The 22011-nt window shown below is 37.6% G+C and overlaps 1 protein-coding gene across 1 annotated transcript in view; it reads right to left on the reverse strand.

Moving 5' to 3' along the window:
• Window positions 1-1211: 1211 nt before the first annotated feature.
• Window positions 1212-22011, reverse strand: part of YTHDF2 (YTH N6-methyladenosine RNA binding protein F2) — a 29996-nt gene continuing 9196 nt past the window's right edge. Inside the window, exon 5 of the mRNA XM_052656964.1 lies at window positions 1212-2057. Within this exon, the coding sequence (XP_052512924.1) occupies window positions 2034-2057 (24 nt within the window). The 3' untranslated portion in view covers window positions 1212-2033. The remainder of the gene's footprint in view (window positions 2058-22011) is intronic.

The raw sequence follows: 22011 nt of genomic DNA on the forward strand, positions 1-22011 counted from the left end.
ATCTAACATCCTGACTCCCTCAATACTCGCTCAAGTGAGCAGCCTTTTTAAAGGCTCCAAATTCCTTTCAGCTTGTCCTCAAAGCCATACCAGTATTTTTTATGTGATGTAAAAATAAAGACTGGCTTAAATACTGAGGCAGTAACATTTCGAATTGCAGAAAGGCATCTTAAATGATCTCATATCCAACTTGAATACAATGTAGGAAAATCTAGCTGAAACTGATTTTGAATTTGCTTTTCTCAGGATATTTTTTCCCTTTCAAAAGTGAAATACTAAACCTCCATTAAGCCCATGGGAGTCCTCTAGAAGGCACAGAAGTCTCAGCTTAACTTGAATGTAATAAATGTTACATTTCCAATTCGAAACTGGGCATCCTCAAACTGATAAAAGCACAAAGGACTCCCTGATTTGGGGGGAATGTATTTCAGAAAGCCTAGCAAATAGGAATATCTAGATATACTGGACCGTGTCTCAGGCAGAGCAAAGTTCTCAACTCTAAGTGTTAACAATAATGCTAATTATTATTATCAGCAATTTATGAGTTAGTAGCCTGGGTTGTGTAGAATGGGATGAATAAATCATTTGAGGGCAAAACACGATCCAACGGTATTATAATCTATTTCCTGAATCCATTACTACGGAAGTTTTTACATTTAACTGAGACACCTTAAGGCTAAAAATCTGTAAGAAAAAGAGAATCTCCAAACCTTAGAAAATAAATAATGATGAATCAATTACCCTTATGGTTACATGGTTCACAAAGATCGAAGCCTACTGGAATTTCTTATTCTTGGGACACATGGAATCCTGCCTCAGTCATATTTCAGACTAAACCGTATATCCTTGATACTGGGCTCTACCTATTTCGCACAGAAGCTATGTGGCCAGGTTACTATAGGGTTATTAGCACAGTGCCTGCCTGGCAACTAATAAAGATACACAATCAAATATTTGTTGAACAATCTTAGCATAGCAGGGGCACTACCTTCTCAGAAGTATCCAGAAATAAAGCAGCATGAATATTGGCCTACCCTGCTTTGCAGTGGTCATGGTTATCCAACTCTGGGTACAAAGCATTTCCTGAACTATTCCATCTCAGTGAACTTTCTAAAAATGGTTGCTGTCTCACCTCATGAAACTCCTTGTACTCCAAAGCTCTCACAAAACATAGCAAATCAAATAATACTAATAAATGGTACTAGAAGTGATGCTCAACAGGATCTCACGTTTATTGAGAAGTGATTAATGGTAAAAAGAAAGGCAATGCCCTTTCCTCATTGGCTGAACAAGAAACTGAAGAAACATTCACTACACGTTTTTACAATATTTTTCTCTTCCAAAATGCATTTCTGTAAACAAGTTTTTACCACTGTTCTTAGCTTTGAAATCAAATTAATCCTGACTTAATCAGTATAATGTACAAGAACAGAACATTTCTTAGGACTCCTAGTACTTTACTTTGAGTAACAAAGGGTCAGAGAAAATGAACCACCCTTAAAGACACAACCTTGGGTAACACTGTTAAATTCTCCAAGACAGAAATTCTTCATAAAAATGTTCTTCCAGTTCGGAAGGAAAAAACCAAATTCCCACTTTCTGGGGTGGATGCCCAAAACCTTCAAAACTCAAGTGTTCTCCAAGTGCAAATGTCAAAACGGGGGGAGGAAAGGGTTTAAAAATTAGAGAAAACTGTATGTACTTACGGACTTTAAAATCCGAAAAACATAGTAAAAAGACAAAAAAACAAAGCATTATGCTCTGAAATCACAACCAAAGCCAAAATAAAAGGGACATTTTTCACCTAAACTACCTAGAGGGATTTTTTGTTTAGTTTTTCCTTTTTCTTTTTTTTTTCATTTTCCAGTTAAGTCCTATGTCTTTTGTGAAATTCCAATACTTAAACTGCAAGTCTGCAATCGTCTCTGAAGTCAATGAAATTAAGAAAAAAGTCCTAATTCTCTTGAAGGTCATTTTTTTCCTCTTAGGATATGCAGATGCAACCGTTGCTGCAGTCTGTGCAGAACTGCCTCTTATTTCCCACGACCTTGACGTTCCTATAGAAGTTAAAAAAAAAAATTGAAATGGTTAGTTAAAACTTAACTGAGCAAGAATTAAAGCTTCACAGAATAACACTACAGAAAATTAATTATTTGAGCTAAACAGAAGATTCCCCACAGGTAAAGACTTTTTACTTCTAATATTTTATTTTATTTTAAAATTTTATTTATTTTTGGCTGTGCTGGGTCTTTGCTGCTGCCATGGCTACTGTCTAGTTGCGGTGTGAGGGCTTCTCACTTCAGCAGCTTCTCTTGTTGCAGAGCATGGGCTCGGGGTGTGGGCTTCAGTAGGTGCAGCTCCCGGGCTCTAGAGCACAGGCTCAGTAGTTGTGGCCCACGGGCTTAGCTGCTCCATAGCATATGGGATCTTCCCAGATCAGGGGATCAACCCTGTGTCTCCTGCATTGACAGGTGAGTTCTTTACCACTGAGCCACCAGGGAAGCTCTACTTCTAATATTTTAAATTGAAGTACTAACACTCACGAACCCTAATTAATATGAAATTATTTTTCTTGCGTAAGCCCTAAACAATACTGGAGTCCTCCTATATTAGTCCCAAGGCATTAAACATATTCACAGGCGTCAATTTCCTTCTTGTTTTTGGTAAAGTGAGGATATGTATCCAGGTCGTGGGAGAATTAATGAGCTGACATACAGAAAGCTCTTACTCCATAGCAGGCAAGAAAATCATCCTTTTCCCCAAGGGAGAGTTTAAAATCCACTCAGAAATGGATTTTGAAAACTGAATGCAATACTTATGTTTCCCCTGAAATAAATCTAAATGCTCCTTTCTTACTAAGAATCTTTTCTTTTATGAGCTTTTCATAAATTTACCCTAAACATCATTCCATTTCACACACTACCTCACAAAGGAATTTTAAAACATACAACTAAATCCACATGCCTTTTAAAAACAAAAAACAAAAGCAAAAGCATTAAGTGATTAGGAGCAAGCGCACATACCTGAACTTAAGACTCAATTCATCAAGCTACGTAAGTAGTCATTTGCTCCTATTCACCTTATGTTAACTATGGTTCTGAAGTTAAATATTCCTATTTAAACAACCAAAAAAGCCAACTACCACTTATGGGCTACCACATTCCAGGCGCTGTACATAATGATCTTCATAACCAACCCGCAACGACTGAACTACTCCCGCTTTAGTGATAAAAAACTAAAACTCAAAATAGTTACTTGACCAAGGTTTCCCAAGAACCAAGATTCCAAACCCATGGCTATGTGGTTCTTTGTCTACAACATGTAGGAATATTTATCCAAAAGTCAACAAAGTGAAGTGAGGCTTTGTGGTGAACTGACTACCCTACCACTAAATTACTCCATGGATATGAAAAACAGTAAACTATTCAGAAGGAGCAGTTATCTTTTTGTGATGTCCTATTGGACGTGTCTGGAATTCAGAGATAAACTCACCAACATACAAAGAAGTGGAATATTATTTTCAAAATAAGTCATTTGGAAATTTCAAACAATAAAATTAACAAAATTCACCCACATGCTATTTCTGGAATTCAAACTCAACAATTTGAAAAAGGAAAAAGAAAAAAGAAATTAAATCCAACATAAATAAGGGACCTCAAAAATTCTGATGTTCCTGGGCTGCAATATTGACCCCTACACACACTTTCTATATAACTGTCCCAAAGTTTTGATGATGGATATAATATTTATAATAGGAAAATTCCAACTAAAAAAACCTCTGGCACTGACCAAAATGAAACTTTCAACAGCACATCAATTCTCATATCATATGTCTTTTTTTTAATTGAAACATAGCTGATTTACAATGTTGTGCTAGTTTCAAGCATATAGTAAAGTGATTCAGTTACATATATTCTTTTTCATCATGGGTTATTACGAAATACTGAATGCATCCTATGCTATAACAGTAGGTTCTATCAATTGTTTCTTTTTCCTTTTTTTTTATTGAAGCATAACTGCTTTACAGAATTTTTCTCCTATCAATCTTAAACTTATCTACCTAGTTCAGTCTTTCTTAATTTGGATGAATACTATTTATCTAACCTCTCTTCTGTTGCTAATCAAAATCTATCTTTCCTTTCAGGAAATATGGACTTTTTTCATGTTTCTTGATTAAATCTCATTCTTATAGTTTTAAGCCAAGAATGCTTAGAATACCTAGCCTTCTGACCTTTAGGGTACAGTTCAAAACTCCTTCCTTGAGACCTCTTTAACCACTGCAGTTTTAAAGGTCCTTCTAAATCTGCAACCACAATTGAAAATTTAATTGTTTTGTTTCATAGAAAATTAGTCCCAACTCAACCAAAACCTCCTAGAAAGCAAAGAAAAGGTCTTCAATTACACTCACACACTTACTTACAAGTTTGGCAGAGGATAACAGGCTACAATTGACTTTTAAATAAAATTCTGGTTATCACAAGAAAAAAAATGGTAATGGATGTTAATTAACTTATTGTGGTAAGCATTTCTCAATATACACTTTTATCAAATAACTATGCTGTAGTACACATTTAACAATGTTGTATCAATTATATCTCAAAAAACTGGGAAAAATCCCTAGAGGCAATTTCTATTACCAGTTCCTCCTGTCCTTCCTGAGTTATGTTACGCACATAAAAGCTGATATTGTTTTTTGCTTTTCACAAGTAGCATATAACACTCCCTTCACTTTGCTTTCTCCCCCGACTTAATACGGCCTGCAGACTGTTCAATTTCAGCACATACAGATCTGCTTTTTTATGGATCTGGGAGCACCCTGCTAGCTCTGAATGTAAGTACTGAAGATCTAAAAGAAAAGCAGTTCAAAAGACAAGTAGTTCTCAAAGACATGCTGAATGAAAGAAGCCTTAAACAAAAAGAATGAACACATAATGCATGACTCCAATTATGAGAAGTTTTATAACAGGGAAAACAAATCAATGGGGACAAAATTAGAAAAGTAGTTGTCTTTGGTGAAGCAGGGGTGGGACTAAGAAGGGGCATGAGGGAAACTTCTAGATGTTTTTTGTATCTTTTTTAAATTATTATTTTTGATGTAGATCATTTTTAAAGTCCTTATTGAATTTGTTGCTTCTGTGTTATGTTTTGGATTTTTAGTGAGAGGTAGGTGGGATCTTGGCTCCCCACCAGGGATTGAACCGGCAGCTCTTACGTTGGGAGACAAAGTGTTAACCTCTAGATCACCAGGAAGTCCTCATTCTATATCTTCATAGGAGTTTGAGTTACACAGGTAGGTACGTTTGTCAGCATTCCATAAATATACACTTGTGCATTTCATGTAAGTTAAACTCAAAAAGTACATAAAACAAATACTGAGCTCTAATAATGACATGTATGCTGAAATGTTTAGGGGTGAACTATACTGATAATGACAACTTCTTTGTAATGCATCAAAAAATAAAATGGACTGGTAGAAAGACAAAAAAAAAAATACTGGGGGAAAAATTCTGCCTACTATTTCTTATTTTAATATAATGTGGCCCCAAGAATACAAATAAACTTATATGCTCCAAATTGTACTGCTAAATTAGAAAACCTAGACTCTGCCAAATCTGTTTTCCCCTAAGAAATACATTTATAGGAAATTCCCTGGTGGTCCAAAGGTTAGCACTCCATGCTTCCACTGCAATGGGCACGGGTTCAATCCCTGGTTGAAGAACTAAAATCTCCATGTGCCCAGTGGCTTGGCAATTACAACATTTAAAATATTTAGTGAAAAGAAATTCAAAACAGCACTGTAAAACTGCACTTATTATAAACAAAGTTTGTTTCTCCTTATATAATATGATACTAAATCCACAAACACCTGTGTTCAACTTTGCCTCCAACAAAACTATTCCTGAATTTAACCACACAATTATACCAAGAGGGCAAATACCACCTGTGTCCTAATGTAAACCTGTGTGACAGGTTTACTTTAAATCAAGGGTCCTAAAACACCACCCCACCCCACAGTCTGTCAGGAACCATACTATACAGCAGGAGGTGAGCAGCTGTGGTAGGGCAGGGGCCAGGGTGGGGGCAAAACCGAAACCACTCCCACCCCCACACTATGGAAAAATTGTTTTCCACAAAACTGATCTCTGGTGCCAAAAAGGTTGGGGACCACTGCTTTAAATTATGGAAATTTCATGCAAACAACAAATGGCATTAGCTGCCTTAATCTCCTAATCAACATCAAGAAAATATCACATTGATCCAATTCTGCAAGCTGATTAAACTGCTCTTCTACTTCCAAATACTAATTTTGATGTGTACACAAATAAGTTTACATATTTACAAATAAATATCCATCTTCTCGGAAATTGTAAAGATACTTAAGCTTTCACATCTTGAAAAGTAAAATGAATTTGGCACCAATAATAAAACTGTAAATATAAATAATAATAAAACTGTAAATGATTGACAAGATTTTTAATATTGCTATATATTTTAAACATTAAAAAAAGAAAAAGAAAAAAAAAACTAAGGGGAATTCCCCAGCAGTCCAGTGGTTAGGACTTCACACTTCCACTGCAGGGGACATGAGTTTGATCCCTGATCAAGTTTGATCCCTGGTCAGGGAACTAAGATCCGGCAAACCATATAGCACACCCAAAAAAGAAAATCAAAACACAACACAAAAACAAAGATCCACAACTTGGCTAGAAACAGAAATGAGTCAGATGACCCTGCTTGAAGGGCCCATGACTGCCCACATCTATGATGATGTGAGCATTACACAGCCTTAATGATAAGTGAACAACTATCTTAGTAATATCTTAACTGGGCAAGAATGGATGCTAAATCTAAAAGGTGAATATTTGATGAGGAGCAAGATTTATTTATGGTCTCAAACTATTTTCCCACTTATTGAAAGGAAAACAGTACCTTTGCAATGAAAAACCACATGAATACCTTAAGTGATCAAAGTAAACACTACCAATAATAACATAACAGACATCTTGTGCCTCCTAATGTGATGCGCTGAGGACAGTCACGCAGTATTCCTGTCAGAAAAGCATAATCTGATTGTACACTATGAGGAAAAGAAACTTTAGACAAACTGAGAGCAACATCTACAAACACAGAATTCATATACTCTTCAGAAATATCATGTAATAAACAAAAAGGGCAAATGGGTGGGATGCTGGTGTGTGATTATGTGTGTATAACTGCAGATTAAGAGACTAAAAAGACATAAAACTGAAAGGTCCTGTACTGGGCCTTGGACCACAAAAAAACTGCTACCAAGGACATTAAGACAACTGGTAATAATATGAATACCATCTGTAGATAAGACAACAGTACTGCATCAATGTTAAATTTCTTGATTCTGAAAAACTGCACTGTGGTCATAAATGCATGCTCTTCTTTTTAGGAACTACACCGCAAAGTATTGAAGAGAAAAGGGCACGGTGCCTTGGAATTTACTTTCAAATGGTCCACAAAAAAATTTCACACACATCTCCAAAGAAAATGACAAAACAAATGTAGCAGAATATTACACTGGTAATCTGGGTGAAGACTATTTGGGAGTTCTTTGCACTGTTCTTTAAATTTCTCCAAATTTGAAATTATTTCAAGATAAAAAGCTAATAAAATGTGGGACAATTCATTTAATTCTGCAAAAATTGGCTGCATTAAAAAGCTATGTTTGGGGACTTCCCTGGCGGTCCAGTGGTTAAGACTCTGCACTTCCAATGCAGAGGGTGTTAGTTCGATCTCTGGGCAGGGAACTAAGACCCCACTTGCAGCTGTAGCCAAGAAAAAAGTTTATGTTTAACAACTCATAAAACTTTGAAATGTGTTTATTTCCTCATATCTATACTAAAATAATCAAACATGAGAGTATTTTAGCAAAAGAAAAAGAAACATATGCCTATCAGCTTTTTACAAGTCTTTTAAAATGAGAAAAAATGACAGAAAAGATTCTAACACAAGGACCATTATTTTAACCATTTTGAGACATTGAAACCTTTTAGGTTTCTATAAAATACTTCTCTTACAACAGGCCTTTTGTTTTACTTGTTTGACTATTTCCTATTACTGCAGGAATCCCAATAAATTGATTGCTTTGACAATCTATGGTCAAGACTTCATTTGTCAGATGCATTTATAACATTTCTAATCAACCAGTGCTACCGTGGTAATATTTAATAAAGAAAAACCTGGGGGTGAGACAGAAGAATGATGATAGATAGACAATAAAAGGGAAGAGCAGAACACATAAAAGCAAGCTGAGACCTCCAATGGGTGCAGGTCCCAGCTGGAATTGCCAGAAGCACAAAATGTACTTGAGTCTTGCTGGGCACTCCAGCTTTTATACATGGAGATGCTACTGATCCACCGAAGCAGGGGAAGTGGTAAGGCATATTGGCTTTCCCCACCGTGGTGTCCTCTTGCAGCCTATATCTACCACATTTTTTAAACCTAGTGTCATGTGCAAGGCAGCTATAGTGTGATCAGTGGTAGGAACAGGCTGGAGTGGCCAGTCTAGGTTAAGCCCCTATATAAGATCCCCAAATACAAACACAAAATTAATCATGAAGTCCTAGTTAAACAGAAAACAGACCAAATGCTAAAAGGAAGGAAGATGCACTCCCAGAGCTTTACAATATACTGTGATATAATAAGGAATAAAGGAAAATAGCAGAGCAAGATTTTACTGAATTCACACTGCATTACAAAATTCCCACTAGAACATTCACCTAATCTTTAAATCAGTTCACAATTCCATTATTCATTGTTCAATAAAGGAAACAATCTTATGAAATTAAATAAGATAAATGTAAAGATATTAACTAAGAATATATAAGCCAGGGGAAGAAGTTTCTAGGCCTCAATATCTGGTCTGTCACTTAAACAACTAGAGGTTAATACACCATCTATCCATCACATTTTAGTCTCTTCTCACCTTACATCTATGACTATAAAATGCAAAAATCCATCTCTAGAGGAAATATCCTGAAGGCCACAAAGTGGCAATGTTACTTAAAGTCTGCACATTTCAAATCTCTTTGAGATTCTTTAAATCTGCTTAATTTTCCCTCTATTTAGCTGAATATCCTTTCTCATCTCTACTACCACTCCTCTCCCCGCGTTTAAGTGGGCCACAAACACAACAGGCACACATGCATCTATTCATCAGATATGATCTTATTAACTTTAAAATCTGATGTCTATCCTCTGAAATAAAATTTACTTAACAGCCCTCAACTAAATCTTCTTATGTCCCCACGGTCCTTGGTAGATAAGAACACACACTTCACAACCTCTGGCTGAAAATAAGAAAATGGTAGACAGCTTAACATGAAAAAGTAGGATTATACTAAAATAACTTCCACTGTTTTATATGGTTTATGGAATAAATCTTTTTTTGGTCCCACTTTGAAGTTTGTGGGATCTTATTTCCCTGATGACCAGGGATTGAACTCCTGCCCTCGGCAGTGAAAGTGTGGAGTCCTAATCACCAGACTGCCAAGGAACTCCCTGAAAACAATCTTAATAATCCCTGATGCTGTTAATATATGCATTACCTGAGTCTAAGGGCAGAAAGATCACAAGCTGTATATAAATTAATATTCTGCCTTCCCCATAAAGAAGGAACAAAAATATCTTCCATCAATTCTTTAAAGCAGAGCTATAGTATTTTATTTAAAGTATCTTCTATCTTCTCCCTTTTGAAGATTTTCTAGGTGCAGAAATGGACATTTAGTTTAAATAAACTTCTAGGAAGTGACATAGGAGCACCAGGATGAAGTAAATGCATTTAACTATTAACTTTTCCTACCATCACATTTATAACGAGTTAGTAGCTGAACTCCTATATACATTTCACCAAAAGGGTTAGAAGTAAAAGCCTGGATAATCTACTATTTTCAAGCACTGAATAGTAAGTCTAACTGGTAACAGAACAAAGGGTAAGACAGATTACATTTTTTCAGTTATTCTTCAAAAATAACTGATTCTCCAATAAGAAATACACTTGAACAAAAACTAATTTTACAATAAAACCAATTTCTGAAAACACTTCAGAATACAATTTAACAAATAAGGTTTTTTAATAGCTTGTCAGTCAAACCCCCCCAGCTCCCAGCATTTGACAGTAAGTTCAGAAAATGAAGCAATCACTGAATATGCTTCCCAGCTATTTGATAAATGATATAGCCTCCAGTTCGACCTTCAAAAATTTGCAGTGGAACCATCCTAGACACCTCCATGAATACCTCTCTAGCCCAAGCTACTGTGATCTCTCAACAGAACTTTGCTACAGACTCCTTTTAACTGATGTCTTTCAGTATTGCGCCCTCCTCAGTCTGTTCCAAGAATGGGGACCCAGCAGCATTATTAAGTACTGTATCAAAAGTTACTGAAGAATTTGATGTTTGACCCAAAATAAACACAAATATATGTATATTTATGTATATATGTTTATATGCCTGAGATTATGGCTAATATTAATAAAAGACCTGTATGCAAATACTTCAGTCATATACATATATTTAATCCTAACAAGAGAAACGATGGACTGGAAGAAACACAAGCTGGAATCAAGACTGCCAGGAGAAATATCAATAATCTCAGATATGCAGATGACACCACCCTTATGGCAGAAAGTGAAGAGGAACTAAAAAGCCTCTTGATGAAAGTGAGAGAGGAGAGTGAAGTTGGCCTAAAGCTCAACATGCAGAAAACTAAGATCATGGCATCCGGTCCCATCACTTCATGGAAAATAGATGGGGAAATAGTGGAAACAGTGTCAGACTTTATTTTGGGGGGTTCCAAAATCACTGCAGATGGTGATTGCAGCCATGAAATTAAACGCTTATTCCTTGGAAGAAAAGTTATGACCAACCTAGATAGCATATTCAAAAGCAGAGACATTACTTTGCCAACAAAGGTCCATCTAGTCAAGGCTATGGTTTTTCCTATGGTCATGTATGGATGTGAGAGTTGGACTGTGAAGAAGGCTGAGTGCTGAAGAACTGATGCTTTTGAACTGTGATGTTGGAGAAGACTCTTGAGAGTCCCTTGGACTGCAAGGAGATCCAACCAGTCCATTCTGAAGGAGATCAGCCCTGGGATTTCTTTGGAGGGAATGATGCTAAAGCTGAAACTCCAGTACTTTGGCCATGTCATGCGAAGAGTTGACTCACTGGAAAAGACTCTGATGCTGGGAGTGATTGGGGGCAGGAGGAGAAGGGGACGACCGAGGATGAGATGGCTGGATGGCATCACTGACTCGATGGACGTTGAGTCTGAGTGAACTCTGGGAGTTGGTGATGGACAGGGAGGCCTGGCGTGCTGCAATTCATGGGGTTGCAAAGAGTTGGACACGACTGAGCAACTGAACTGAACTGAACTGAATCCTAACAACTCAGTAAGATGTTCCCCCTATTTTCCTAAAATACTAAGGCTCAAAAGGTTTACTCGCTCAAATCACTAAGAGTCAGAGAAGGGTCCTAGGCTTTTCACTACTATGTTAACAAAAGCACAGACTTTATGATTCATGGTCATCAATAATACCAACCTAATGAACAATATATAAATACCTAAGTTTTTTAAAAGGCCCGTCATACATAATATACTTCACAGAATCCCTTCCCACAATCCCCCAAAACTAATTACCTTTAAAAATCAGTTAACATCTTTGGACAACTTCAGGATGGATAGTGGTCACTAAATCTTATTCCTTTAAATTATCTAACAACTCTAAACAATTAAGGTGCTCATAAAAAGGAAGATACAATAAAATAAGCTAAAACTTAAAAACATTAAAGCCTCTTAGAAGTAGCCATAATGTCTCTGAGGAGTAGATTACAGCATAAAGTTACATGCAGGATATTCAGTTACACTGCCACCTTTTAATGAACAATTACAGGCAATTCACTGGAGGCTTGTAATATTGATAGCTGATGAAAAATACTACTCAAAAGACCCTTTCAGCCTCAAGGTAGGCCACAGTATAAAAAGGTATACAGCCAGGCTTACCAGACACATATGACTTCTAACATTGTTTCCAAACATCAAGTCTTGAGACTAGCAGGCAGAGACTGGGAAAACTTTAGGCCAAATGAAGAAACTTCCAGGAAAAATAAGCATGAGGAATCTGAGGTGGGGGACACACAAAAAACTACCTAATGACATTCATAATTTAAATACAAGGAATCAACTATGGAGCTGAGAAAATGCAGATTCCAAAGCCTCAGCTTCAAAGGTGCTCACTCAATAGGAGAGGAAGGGCAAGAATCTGTCATGTAAATGGTAACTTGTAGGACTTCCTAGTTGGTGGTCCAGTGGTTAAGAGTCTGCCTGCCAATGCAGCAGAGGTGGGTTTGATCCCAGAGCAACTAAGCCCGTGTGCAACAACTACTGAACTGGCGCTCTAGAGCCAATGCTCTGCAGGAAACCTGTGTACAACTAGAGAAAGGCTACACACAGCAACAAAGACCCAGCACAGCCAAAGATAAACAGTAAATAAAATTTCTAAAAACTAAAACAAAAACCCAAAGAACCATTTATGTTCTCCCTTACTCCTGCTGTCATTAGCAGCAACTCTCACAAGGTTAGGTAGATACAATTTGCTCCCTTTTGATGCTTGTGATGAGGGAAGTTTTAAACCTAAGTGCTTAAATAAAGGTTTAAGTTTCAATTAATTATGCTCTCCTCATATAGGCAACAAAGAGGTGACTGGCTATAGGCATCAATAGATAATAGATCATTGCTGTTAGCTACTTTACTTTAAATGACAAATGTGAAGATTCACAAGACCAAAGAACAAAAAGCTTTGGGGCAAAACAAATTCCAGCTCTTTCACGACCCAGCCAGTCTCTTAAGAAAGTTATTCCTTTTTGAATCTCAATTCCCTAATTGTAAAATGAAAACAATCTTGGGGATTCCCCAGCATCCAATGGTTAGGAGGACTCTGCTTCCATTGCTTGGCACCCAGGTTCTATCCCTGGTGGTTGGATCCGCAGTCAGGATTCCCTCCCCTCCTTGAGCTTCACAGTGGGGATAAAAAAAAAAAAGCCAAACATAATCTAAATATCTGAAGTGTCAAGAGGGAAAAAGCAGGATTAAATACTATATAGAATATGATAACTACATAAACCACTGAACTGTGTAGGAAAATCAGTCAAAATGATGAGTGGTTTTGTCAGAGCAGAGGAACTATGGGTCAGCTTTCATTTGCTACAGTTTTTTTACAATTAGGTTATATTTTCCAGTGAAAAAACAAATGCACTGGGAAATGTGCAAATGTTAATATAAAATTGGCACACAGCAAATTTAACATAAATTAAAAACTCAGTATGCTATCCACACCAACTGCCAAAAAGGTCCACATGAAGACAAAAGCTTATATATGTCTACCCTTTATAAATGACTTCATGTATTACACAAGTTATCTGTCCAAAATTTTCAGCTTTGACACATGTAGCAGAGTATCAAATATCTTGTTTCATAAGAACCAACAGGTATTACAACAGCAGTAAATGCAAGAGTTGGAAAGAGCAACTGCCTGCTTCTTCCCTCCCCACCCCCCACCAACATTCAACAGCTGAAACTTGAAGACTTAGCCATTTTCTTCCCTCATCTTTCTTTCCACACTTTTTCTATATACATGTCCTTCTAGACCCAACTCAACTCCAGTCTTCCATAAAAATGACGACCCTGGTCTTCCTATTCTTTTCTTCTGTACTTAGTTTCATACTGTAAAATTAGCACTTTAATCACACTATCCTGTACTGTTTCATCTAAGACACCTCCTCCAATACACACTATCTTATACTATTTTATCTGTATCTCCTCCCTAGGGTTAAATGGAGTAAGTTAGTTCAATTAGGGATTGTTTATTCAGCAAGGGAAGAAAAGTATTAGGGCACTATTTACTGAGCTAGCTGTCAGCTCCTGCAGGCTTGCAGAATTCAATGGTGAAGAGATCACATTTGCTTTCCCTAATTCTAACAGAGCTTTTTCTCCTCTACATGAAATTCCTAATCAGTGCAGGTGTCAGTCCTTATCATACAGTTCTTTAAGGCAGTCAAAGCCAGTGCTGTAGCATCCCCAGCTTCTGTGAGATGTTTTCTTAATCCCTCCCTTCCTCCAAAGCTAAATAACCAATACATCTAGATGAGATGTTGAAGCAGCAGATTCCTTTCAGTTCTTCAGTTTCAAAACAGATCACCCCAACTCCCAATTCCACCTCCTTGCACCATTCGTTCCATTAAAAAAAATTCCTGTCACACAGTGGGTTCCCAATTCTGCTTCACAGAGGAGGTACTCTGAAGATCACCCAGAGGGGAAAAAAAACACTGAGCATGTAAGAATCCTCCTGTAAAACAGGCGACCTGGGTTCAATCCCTGGATTGGGAAGACCCTTGGAGGGGGGCATGACGACCCCCTCCAAGATTCTTGCCTGGAGAATGCCCATGGACAGATGAGCCTGGTAGGCTGCAGTCCATAGGATTGAAAAGAGTCGAACACAACTGAAGCAACTTAGCACAGCACACATGTGAAATCAGCCATTCATGGGGTTCTGAGCAAGTGTTTGGAGCAGAAAAAAAAAAACACTGTGATGTTAAAAAGTCTGAAAACTTATAGGACTAATCTTTACTTCTGGTAGATAAGCAAAATAGTTCACATCTCAGTAATTCTTGGTTTATACTACACAGAGTAAATACAAATAGTAAATGATTCTGAAATTGTTAACCACTCCTTGTCCCAAACTATTCAGGTCTGGAAAAATGGCGCCCTCTAGATCAATCTTTACCCCTATCAAAAGCAGAATACTGGACTTCCCTAGTGGTACAGTTGAGAGGAATCCACCTGCCAATGCAGGGGACACAGGTTCCATCCGTGGTCCAGGAAGATTCCACGTGCCTCAGAGCAACTAAGCCTTGTGCGCCACAACCATAGGGCCTAGGGCAGCAGCTACTGAAGCCCGCGCACCTAGAGCCTGCGCTCTGCAACAGGAGAAGCCACTGCAATGAGAGGCCATCGCACCGCAACTAGAGAGCAGCCCCCGCTCACTGCAACTAGAAAAAGCCCACCACACAACCAACCAAGACCCAGTGCATAAATAAATTTAAAAAAGAAAAAAGAACCAGAATACTGACATTTTCAATACTCAACTGTATTTCAGAAACTGTTATATGGTCTAATTCACCAAAACAGCCAATACTGACTAAACAGAAGCTGGTCTTACTTCCTTAAATCTCTTTAAGACTTGGTTGGAATAGACAGCTTAGAAAACTTCACAGGTTGGGAAGGGTTAGAAAACTACAGAAACAACAAATGCAGAGTCTGTTGAATAATGTGTGGAGGACAAAACCTTCAAACCCTTAACGAAGCACTCTCATGTTGCTTTTATTCAGATAGTTGTTGGCATTTACAGTCATCTGCTACCTCTCTGCAGTCTCTGAATAAGTTGATTATACCCCACTGTTTGAAATTCAACTCAAGATATAGCCCTTTCCTGGTTCTCTTTAAAATTCAAACTACTCCCTGTCAATCTCTCTCACTTGCTCCCTCTTTAATTCATCCTTTAAATTGTGTTACTGCTGGGGGTTCTTTCTTTGGCCCTCTTCTCTCACTGCACGTTGGTTCTACACAGTAAGTAGAACATCAGCTCTGCTTTCTTAGTTTGGGTAACTCTGCAGAAGTATTTACTCTTTAGAGTTCTCCGAAGTCTTCATCTGTAAAACTGAGGTAACTTGTACCTATACCACAATGATACAATTAAATGAAAACATACATAAAAATATGTATTCAGGACACCTGCATACTACAGACATTACAGAACATATAATTTCGGCCATTATTTTTATTACCAATATTCTTAAAGAATCTTAAACTCATCCATGCCTTTACCTACACTGAGGGCTGAAACTCCAAATTTCTATCAACAGACCTCTCTCGTGAGCCCAAGATCCTACCATCAACTGATTGTACCACAGGTACCCCTAATACTATTTCCAAAAGCCAACATATCTCCAAACCCTAACCTGCTGCTCACAGTATTTTCTAAGTTTTTGTTTTTTTTTAAATAACTATCAGCAAATGTTTCTATCACATTTCCCCATTCCCACTATCTTGATTCAGGCTCTCAATGTCTTTCTCCCAATTATTGTAAAAAACTCATTTGGCCTGAGTCACCTATACCTCTCTCTCTCCATTTAACAGATGATTTTAGTTGCATTGCTAACCTGAGTTTCCATTTTCCTACCTATAAATTTTGTCTCTGAGAGTTGGTGCAGGGATTAAAGCAAAACTATGAAAGTGCCTAACAAAGTTAGTGCCCATTACTGACTTAAGACAACTGAAATGAAGACGTATGTCAAGACTTCACTGGCTCATCAATCTGAACAACCCTTGCTAAACTGGATAATGACTTTCAAATTGTGGAAGACTAATTCCTCAAATTTTGTGTTATTCAAAATACGTTAGGATAGAGACATAAGTGTGTTTAATCTGCATTAAGGGAGCTCCCCAGTGGTCCAGTGGTCAGGACTCCACACTTTCACTGCAGGGAACATGGGTTCGATCCCGAATGCCTCACGGCAAATCTGCATTAATATTTTCTCTATCACTTTTAAGTCTAGACAATCAACAAAAATCAAGTCCTGATTTGTATACAGCATTTGCCAATTTCTGTAGTGTCAATAACATAGCTGAGCTCAAACTAAAAATGGGCTATCTGTAGGGCTAAGAGATATGCAATTGCAGTGTATTATATTGATACAGATATAACTTCAAGATTAAATATTATGGTTTAATGTTAATAACAACAGTATTCTAAATTTATGTAGCTTAACTTTACATTTCAAACTGTAGTTTATAATGTAATTAAATGTAAATAGAAATCTAAAACACCTATTAATACAATGTATTAAATTTTTAAATTCATATAATTTGTTTAATGATTGTATTTAACTAGCTTGCTAAAATTCTTGAAACCTGAACAGCTGGCTCACAATGAGCAAGCGCAAGCACATTATTGGACCTGGACACTGAAATACCAACTCCACCACTTGTACCTATGAGACCTTTATACAGAACCTCTTTAAGCCTGCTTCCTCATCTAAAATATGAGAATGATATACTAGATGGGAAAGTTATTATACTAGATGGGTAGTTAACTTTTATATGCAACAAGTGCCAAGCATTACGTGCCTGTAATGTAATAAGCACGTAATGCTTATTACCCCCTTACTCATCCTATTTGATACAAACCAAATGCTGTTTCCTCCATGAAGCCTTTCCTAATTTCACCAAACTTATCACTTCTCCAGAAAGCCAAACTATTTCTTCATCTCTCTATTACAGCTCTTATCTCATATTTTATCCATTTTGTTGTACGCTTAACAACACTGTTTGGTCCTTAGACAAAGATGGTGCCTTGTTTATCTGCTCTATCCCAGCAATTAACACAAACACATTTGTTGAAAGATGGATACAAACAAAGGGCATGCTTCAAAAAGTTCCAAATTCAGGGTCACCTATCCTTTTTTGGTCCTCCTTTAAGAAGGCTACAGAGAGGCATTTCATCTATTCACAAAGCAAGGAAGATGAGTAATACAAATAGAATTCCCTCAATCCTATTAGCAAAAAGACAAGTAAATTTATCTGCAAGACAGAAAATAAAGAATGCCTTAGAATTTTACAAAACATTCAAGTTTGCCATCCAGATTAAAACAGGATGCCCACTCACTAGTTCTGAAGAAGTAATTTAAAAAAACAGGAGTGGAATATTGTTAAATGGAAAGAACAATACTCCCTGGTCATTTATTTCTTAAAGATTTAATAAAGCAATACATGTAGCTAAAGTTACGGCTTTTTCCTTTCTGATTTTTGCCATCACCAAAACTTTGATATTTTAAATATTTTTCTGAAGTTGAAAATGGAGCCAATATTTGTAAACAAGGAACTGAATGTCCAAGTTAAAGGGTGAGGGGGGAAAAAGAGAGCTGCAAGAAAAAAACGCAAAAACAACTTCCTTATAAAGAAAAATATTACTTGTGCTAACACTACAGTAAACCTAGATTTTTTTTTCTTTAAAAAGGAAACAATTATGTGGTAATCACTTTGTGCTTCTTTGCTCAGTCTTTATTACATTTTAGATAAGCTTTTCATTAACACACAATAAATATATTAATAACTACCCAGACACCTAATCTATACCAAGATCCACTGAGAATTCACAAATCCTTTCTGTCATCTATCTTCTTCTAGCCTCAAGCCCTTTTTTATATTTTATATGTAGTAAGTATTTAAGTCAGAAATTATAGAACACAAACAAAAATAAGGTTTTCCAAAAAAGATCTCTTTTGTATCATCAGTTCCTCTCCATGAACCTCAAATGTTATCAAGCCACCTAACCCTTTCTTCCTGGAGAAGGAAATGGCAACCCACTCCAGTATTCTTGCCTGGAGAGGAGGAGCCTGGCAAGCTACAGTCCATGGGATCACAAGAGTCTGACAGGAGTAAGCCACTGGGGAGAGAGAAAAAACCCTCTCTTAACCCTCAATTTCTCTGATCGAAACTACCCTGTATGTGAATCTTCTTTAAAATTTATCTAATAAAAGTCCTTTGGGTCTCTTCTTCAAATCTTCCTGTGACTAAGACTCCATTTTTAGAAAAGTTCTCCCTTTTATTTACAAAAATTTTCCTCCCTATATCCTCTACCCATTGATTCTAGTGCTGTCACTGACATGAAGAATAAACCTACCAGAGTTTTTAAAAAGTTATATTCCCCTTCTAAATCATCTCTACTAAGCTAAACACTATGATGAGAAATAGGATATAAGATAACATGTCTAAAACACACTGCGGGAAGAAGTGAGCTGAGAAGTGAGCTGTATACAGAAGGTAATAGTACAGGCCCACCTTTACTTCTACAAGTTTCCCACTGCCTTTCATGTGAAGGTTACATCAGGGACCTCCTCCAACCTGATTCAAATTAGACCCTACCATACACACCTGTTTTTTCAAGCCAACTTTGTATCTATCTCAGTAGATTCCTTCTACATCCAACTAAATGCAAATCAACTCCCTTTTCCTCATCTGATCTCCAAACTTCCTTAGGAGAAACACATCTGACAATCTCCATTTAGACTTCTTCTTGAACTATACAAGAATTCCTATTCCAAATTATCCATACAATGTTATTATCTAGACAGATTTGAGCTGTTCTGAAACTATGTTCACTCTTTTCAAAACATCTCTGGCTATCCTCTACTTATCTTCCAAGGCGCAGCTCAGAGATCACTTCTTCAACGATTCTTCCATGATCAATCAACCCACACCCCGAACTGGGTTAGGCAATCTTCAAGCTTTCAAACTGGCACCCTGTGCATACCTTGAGAAAACACTTTCCATTTTGTACTGTTATGTATCACTAATGTAAGGCTCCCTGACAAGACTCCTCTGATTTTTCTATAAAGTCTAGCACATTGTAAAATTGTTCAAAGAAAAGATAAATAACTTCCATCTCAATTCTTACACACCATAATAAATTTTCATTACATCCAAACACAATTAAGTCTCCATTTTTAAGTCCTCTGCTTGAAAATTAGAATCCTAGAAATAAAGAAATCCTACTATTCTCACTCACTAGTAATGGAATTTTTTTAAATATTAAAAAAAAATTTTTTTAAACCTTAAGCTGTTGTCATTATAATCACATTTTCTCTAGATCTGTCTCTCCTAAAATCCTCTGAGCTTTCCAGTTAAACAACTGGATAAACTCTTACCCAGATATCTGACTCAGTCTAATGCTGGGCTAGAATTACACAGCCCTTAGTCCCCTCTACTAGACTATCCTATTTGTTGTTATTGTTTAGTCGCTAAATCATATCTGACTCTTTGTGACCCCACGGACTGTAGCCCACCAGGCTCTTCTGTCCATGGGACTTCCTAGGCAAGAATGCTGGAGCTGCCATTCCCTTCTACAAGGGAATCTTCTCAACGCAGGGTTCAAACCCATGTCTCCTGCACTGACAGGCGGATTCTTTACCACTGAGCCACCAAAAAAGCCTATCTTATTTTTGCCTAGAGTTAAAAGGCTAGAAAGATAAAACCAAGCCAACTATTTTATGAGGTTTATAAACAAAATTACAAAAAAGATCTTCACAACCCAGATAATCATGATGATGTGATCACTAATCTAGAGCCAGACATCTTGGAATGTGAAGTCAAGTGGGCCTTAGAAAGCATCACTACGAACAAAGCTAGTGGAGGTGATGGAATTCCAGTTGAGCTGTTTCAAATCCTGAAAGATGATGCTGTGAAAGTGCTGCACTCAATATGCCAGCAAATTTGGAAAACTCAGCAGTGGCCACAGGACTAAAAAGATCAGTTTTCATTCCAATTCCAAAGAAAGGCAATGCCAAAGAATGCTCAAACTACCGCACAATTGCACTCATCTCACATGCTAGTAAAGTAATGCTCAAAATTCTCCAAGCCAGGCTTCAGCAATACGTGAACCTTGAACTCCCTGATGTTCAAGCTGGTTTTAGAAAAGGCAGAGGAACCACAGATCAAATTGCCAACATCTGCTGGATCATCGAAAAAGCAAGAGAGTTCCAGAAAAACATCTATTTCTGCTTTATTGACTATGCCAAAGCCTTTGACTGTGTGGATCACAATAAACTGTGGAAAATTCTGAGATGGGAATACCAGACCACCTGACCTGCCTCTTGAGAAATCTGTATGCAGGTCAGGAAGCAACAGTTAGAACTGGACATGGAACAACAGACTGGTTCCAAATAGGAAAAGGAGTACGTCAAGGCTGTATATTGTCACCCTGCTTATTTAACTTATATGCAGAGTACATCATGAGACACGCTGGACTGGAAGAAACACAAGCTGGAATCAAGATTGCCGGGAGAAATATCAATAACCTCAGATATGCAGATGACACCACCCTTATGGCAGAAAGTGAAGAGGAACTAAAAAGCCTCTTGATGAAAGTGAAAGAGGAGAGCGAAAAAGTTGGCTTAAAGCTCAACATTCAGAAAACGAAGACCATGGCATCTGGTCCCATCACTTCATGGGAATTAGATGGGCAAACAGTAGAAACAGTGTCAGACTATTTTGGGGGGCTCCAAAATCACTGCAGATGGTGACTGCAGCCATGAAATTAAAAGACGCTTGCTCCTTGGAAGAAAAGTGATGACCAACCTAGATAGTATATTCAAAAGCAGAGACATTACTTTGCCGACTAAGGTCCGTCCAGTCAAGGCTATGGTTTTTCCTATGGTCATGTATGGATGTGAGAGTTGGACTGTGAAGAAGACTGAGCGCCAAAGAATTGATGCTTTTGAACTGTGATGTTGGAGAAGACTCTTGAGAGTCCCTTGGACTGCAAGGAGATCCAACCAGTCCATCCTGAAGGAGATCAGCCCTGGGATTTCTTTGGAAGGAACGATGCTAAAGCTGAAGCTCCAGTACTTTGGCCACCTCATGCGAAGAGTTGACTCATTGGAAAAGACTCTGATGCTGGGAGTGATTGGGGGCAGGAGGAGAAGGGAACGACAGAGGATGAGTTGGCTGGCTGGCATCACTGACTTGATGGTCGTGAGTCTGAGTGAACTCCGGGAGATGGTGATGAACAGGGAGGCCTGGCGTGCTGCGATTCATAGGATCGCAAAGAGTCGGACACGACTGAGCGACTGAGCTGAACTGAATGCAAGGAGCAACTCTCCCTCTATCCCAGACTACTCCCAAGTTGAAATAGAAGGAAAAATTGACTGTTGCTGCCTTATTTTTTTTTTTTTTTTGTCGCTGCCTTTTGAATATCTGACAGAGCTCTCTCAAAAAAAATTTTAAGAAAAAGGCTCATGGCAATGTATAGCACAGCCAAGATCTTCAAAAAGCATATCCTTTGACCCAGCACTTAAGGATAGGTGTGAATCAATATTTATATCTTAGAATGTTAAGAGTGAGTGAGTGAAAGCCACTCAGTCACGT

The sequence above is a fragment of the Budorcas taxicolor genome, chromosome 2, assembly GCF_023091745.1.
Source record: "Budorcas taxicolor isolate Tak-1 chromosome 2, Takin1.1, whole genome shotgun sequence".
In the NCBI taxonomy this organism is placed as follows: domain Eukaryota; kingdom Metazoa; phylum Chordata; class Mammalia; order Artiodactyla; family Bovidae; genus Budorcas; species Budorcas taxicolor.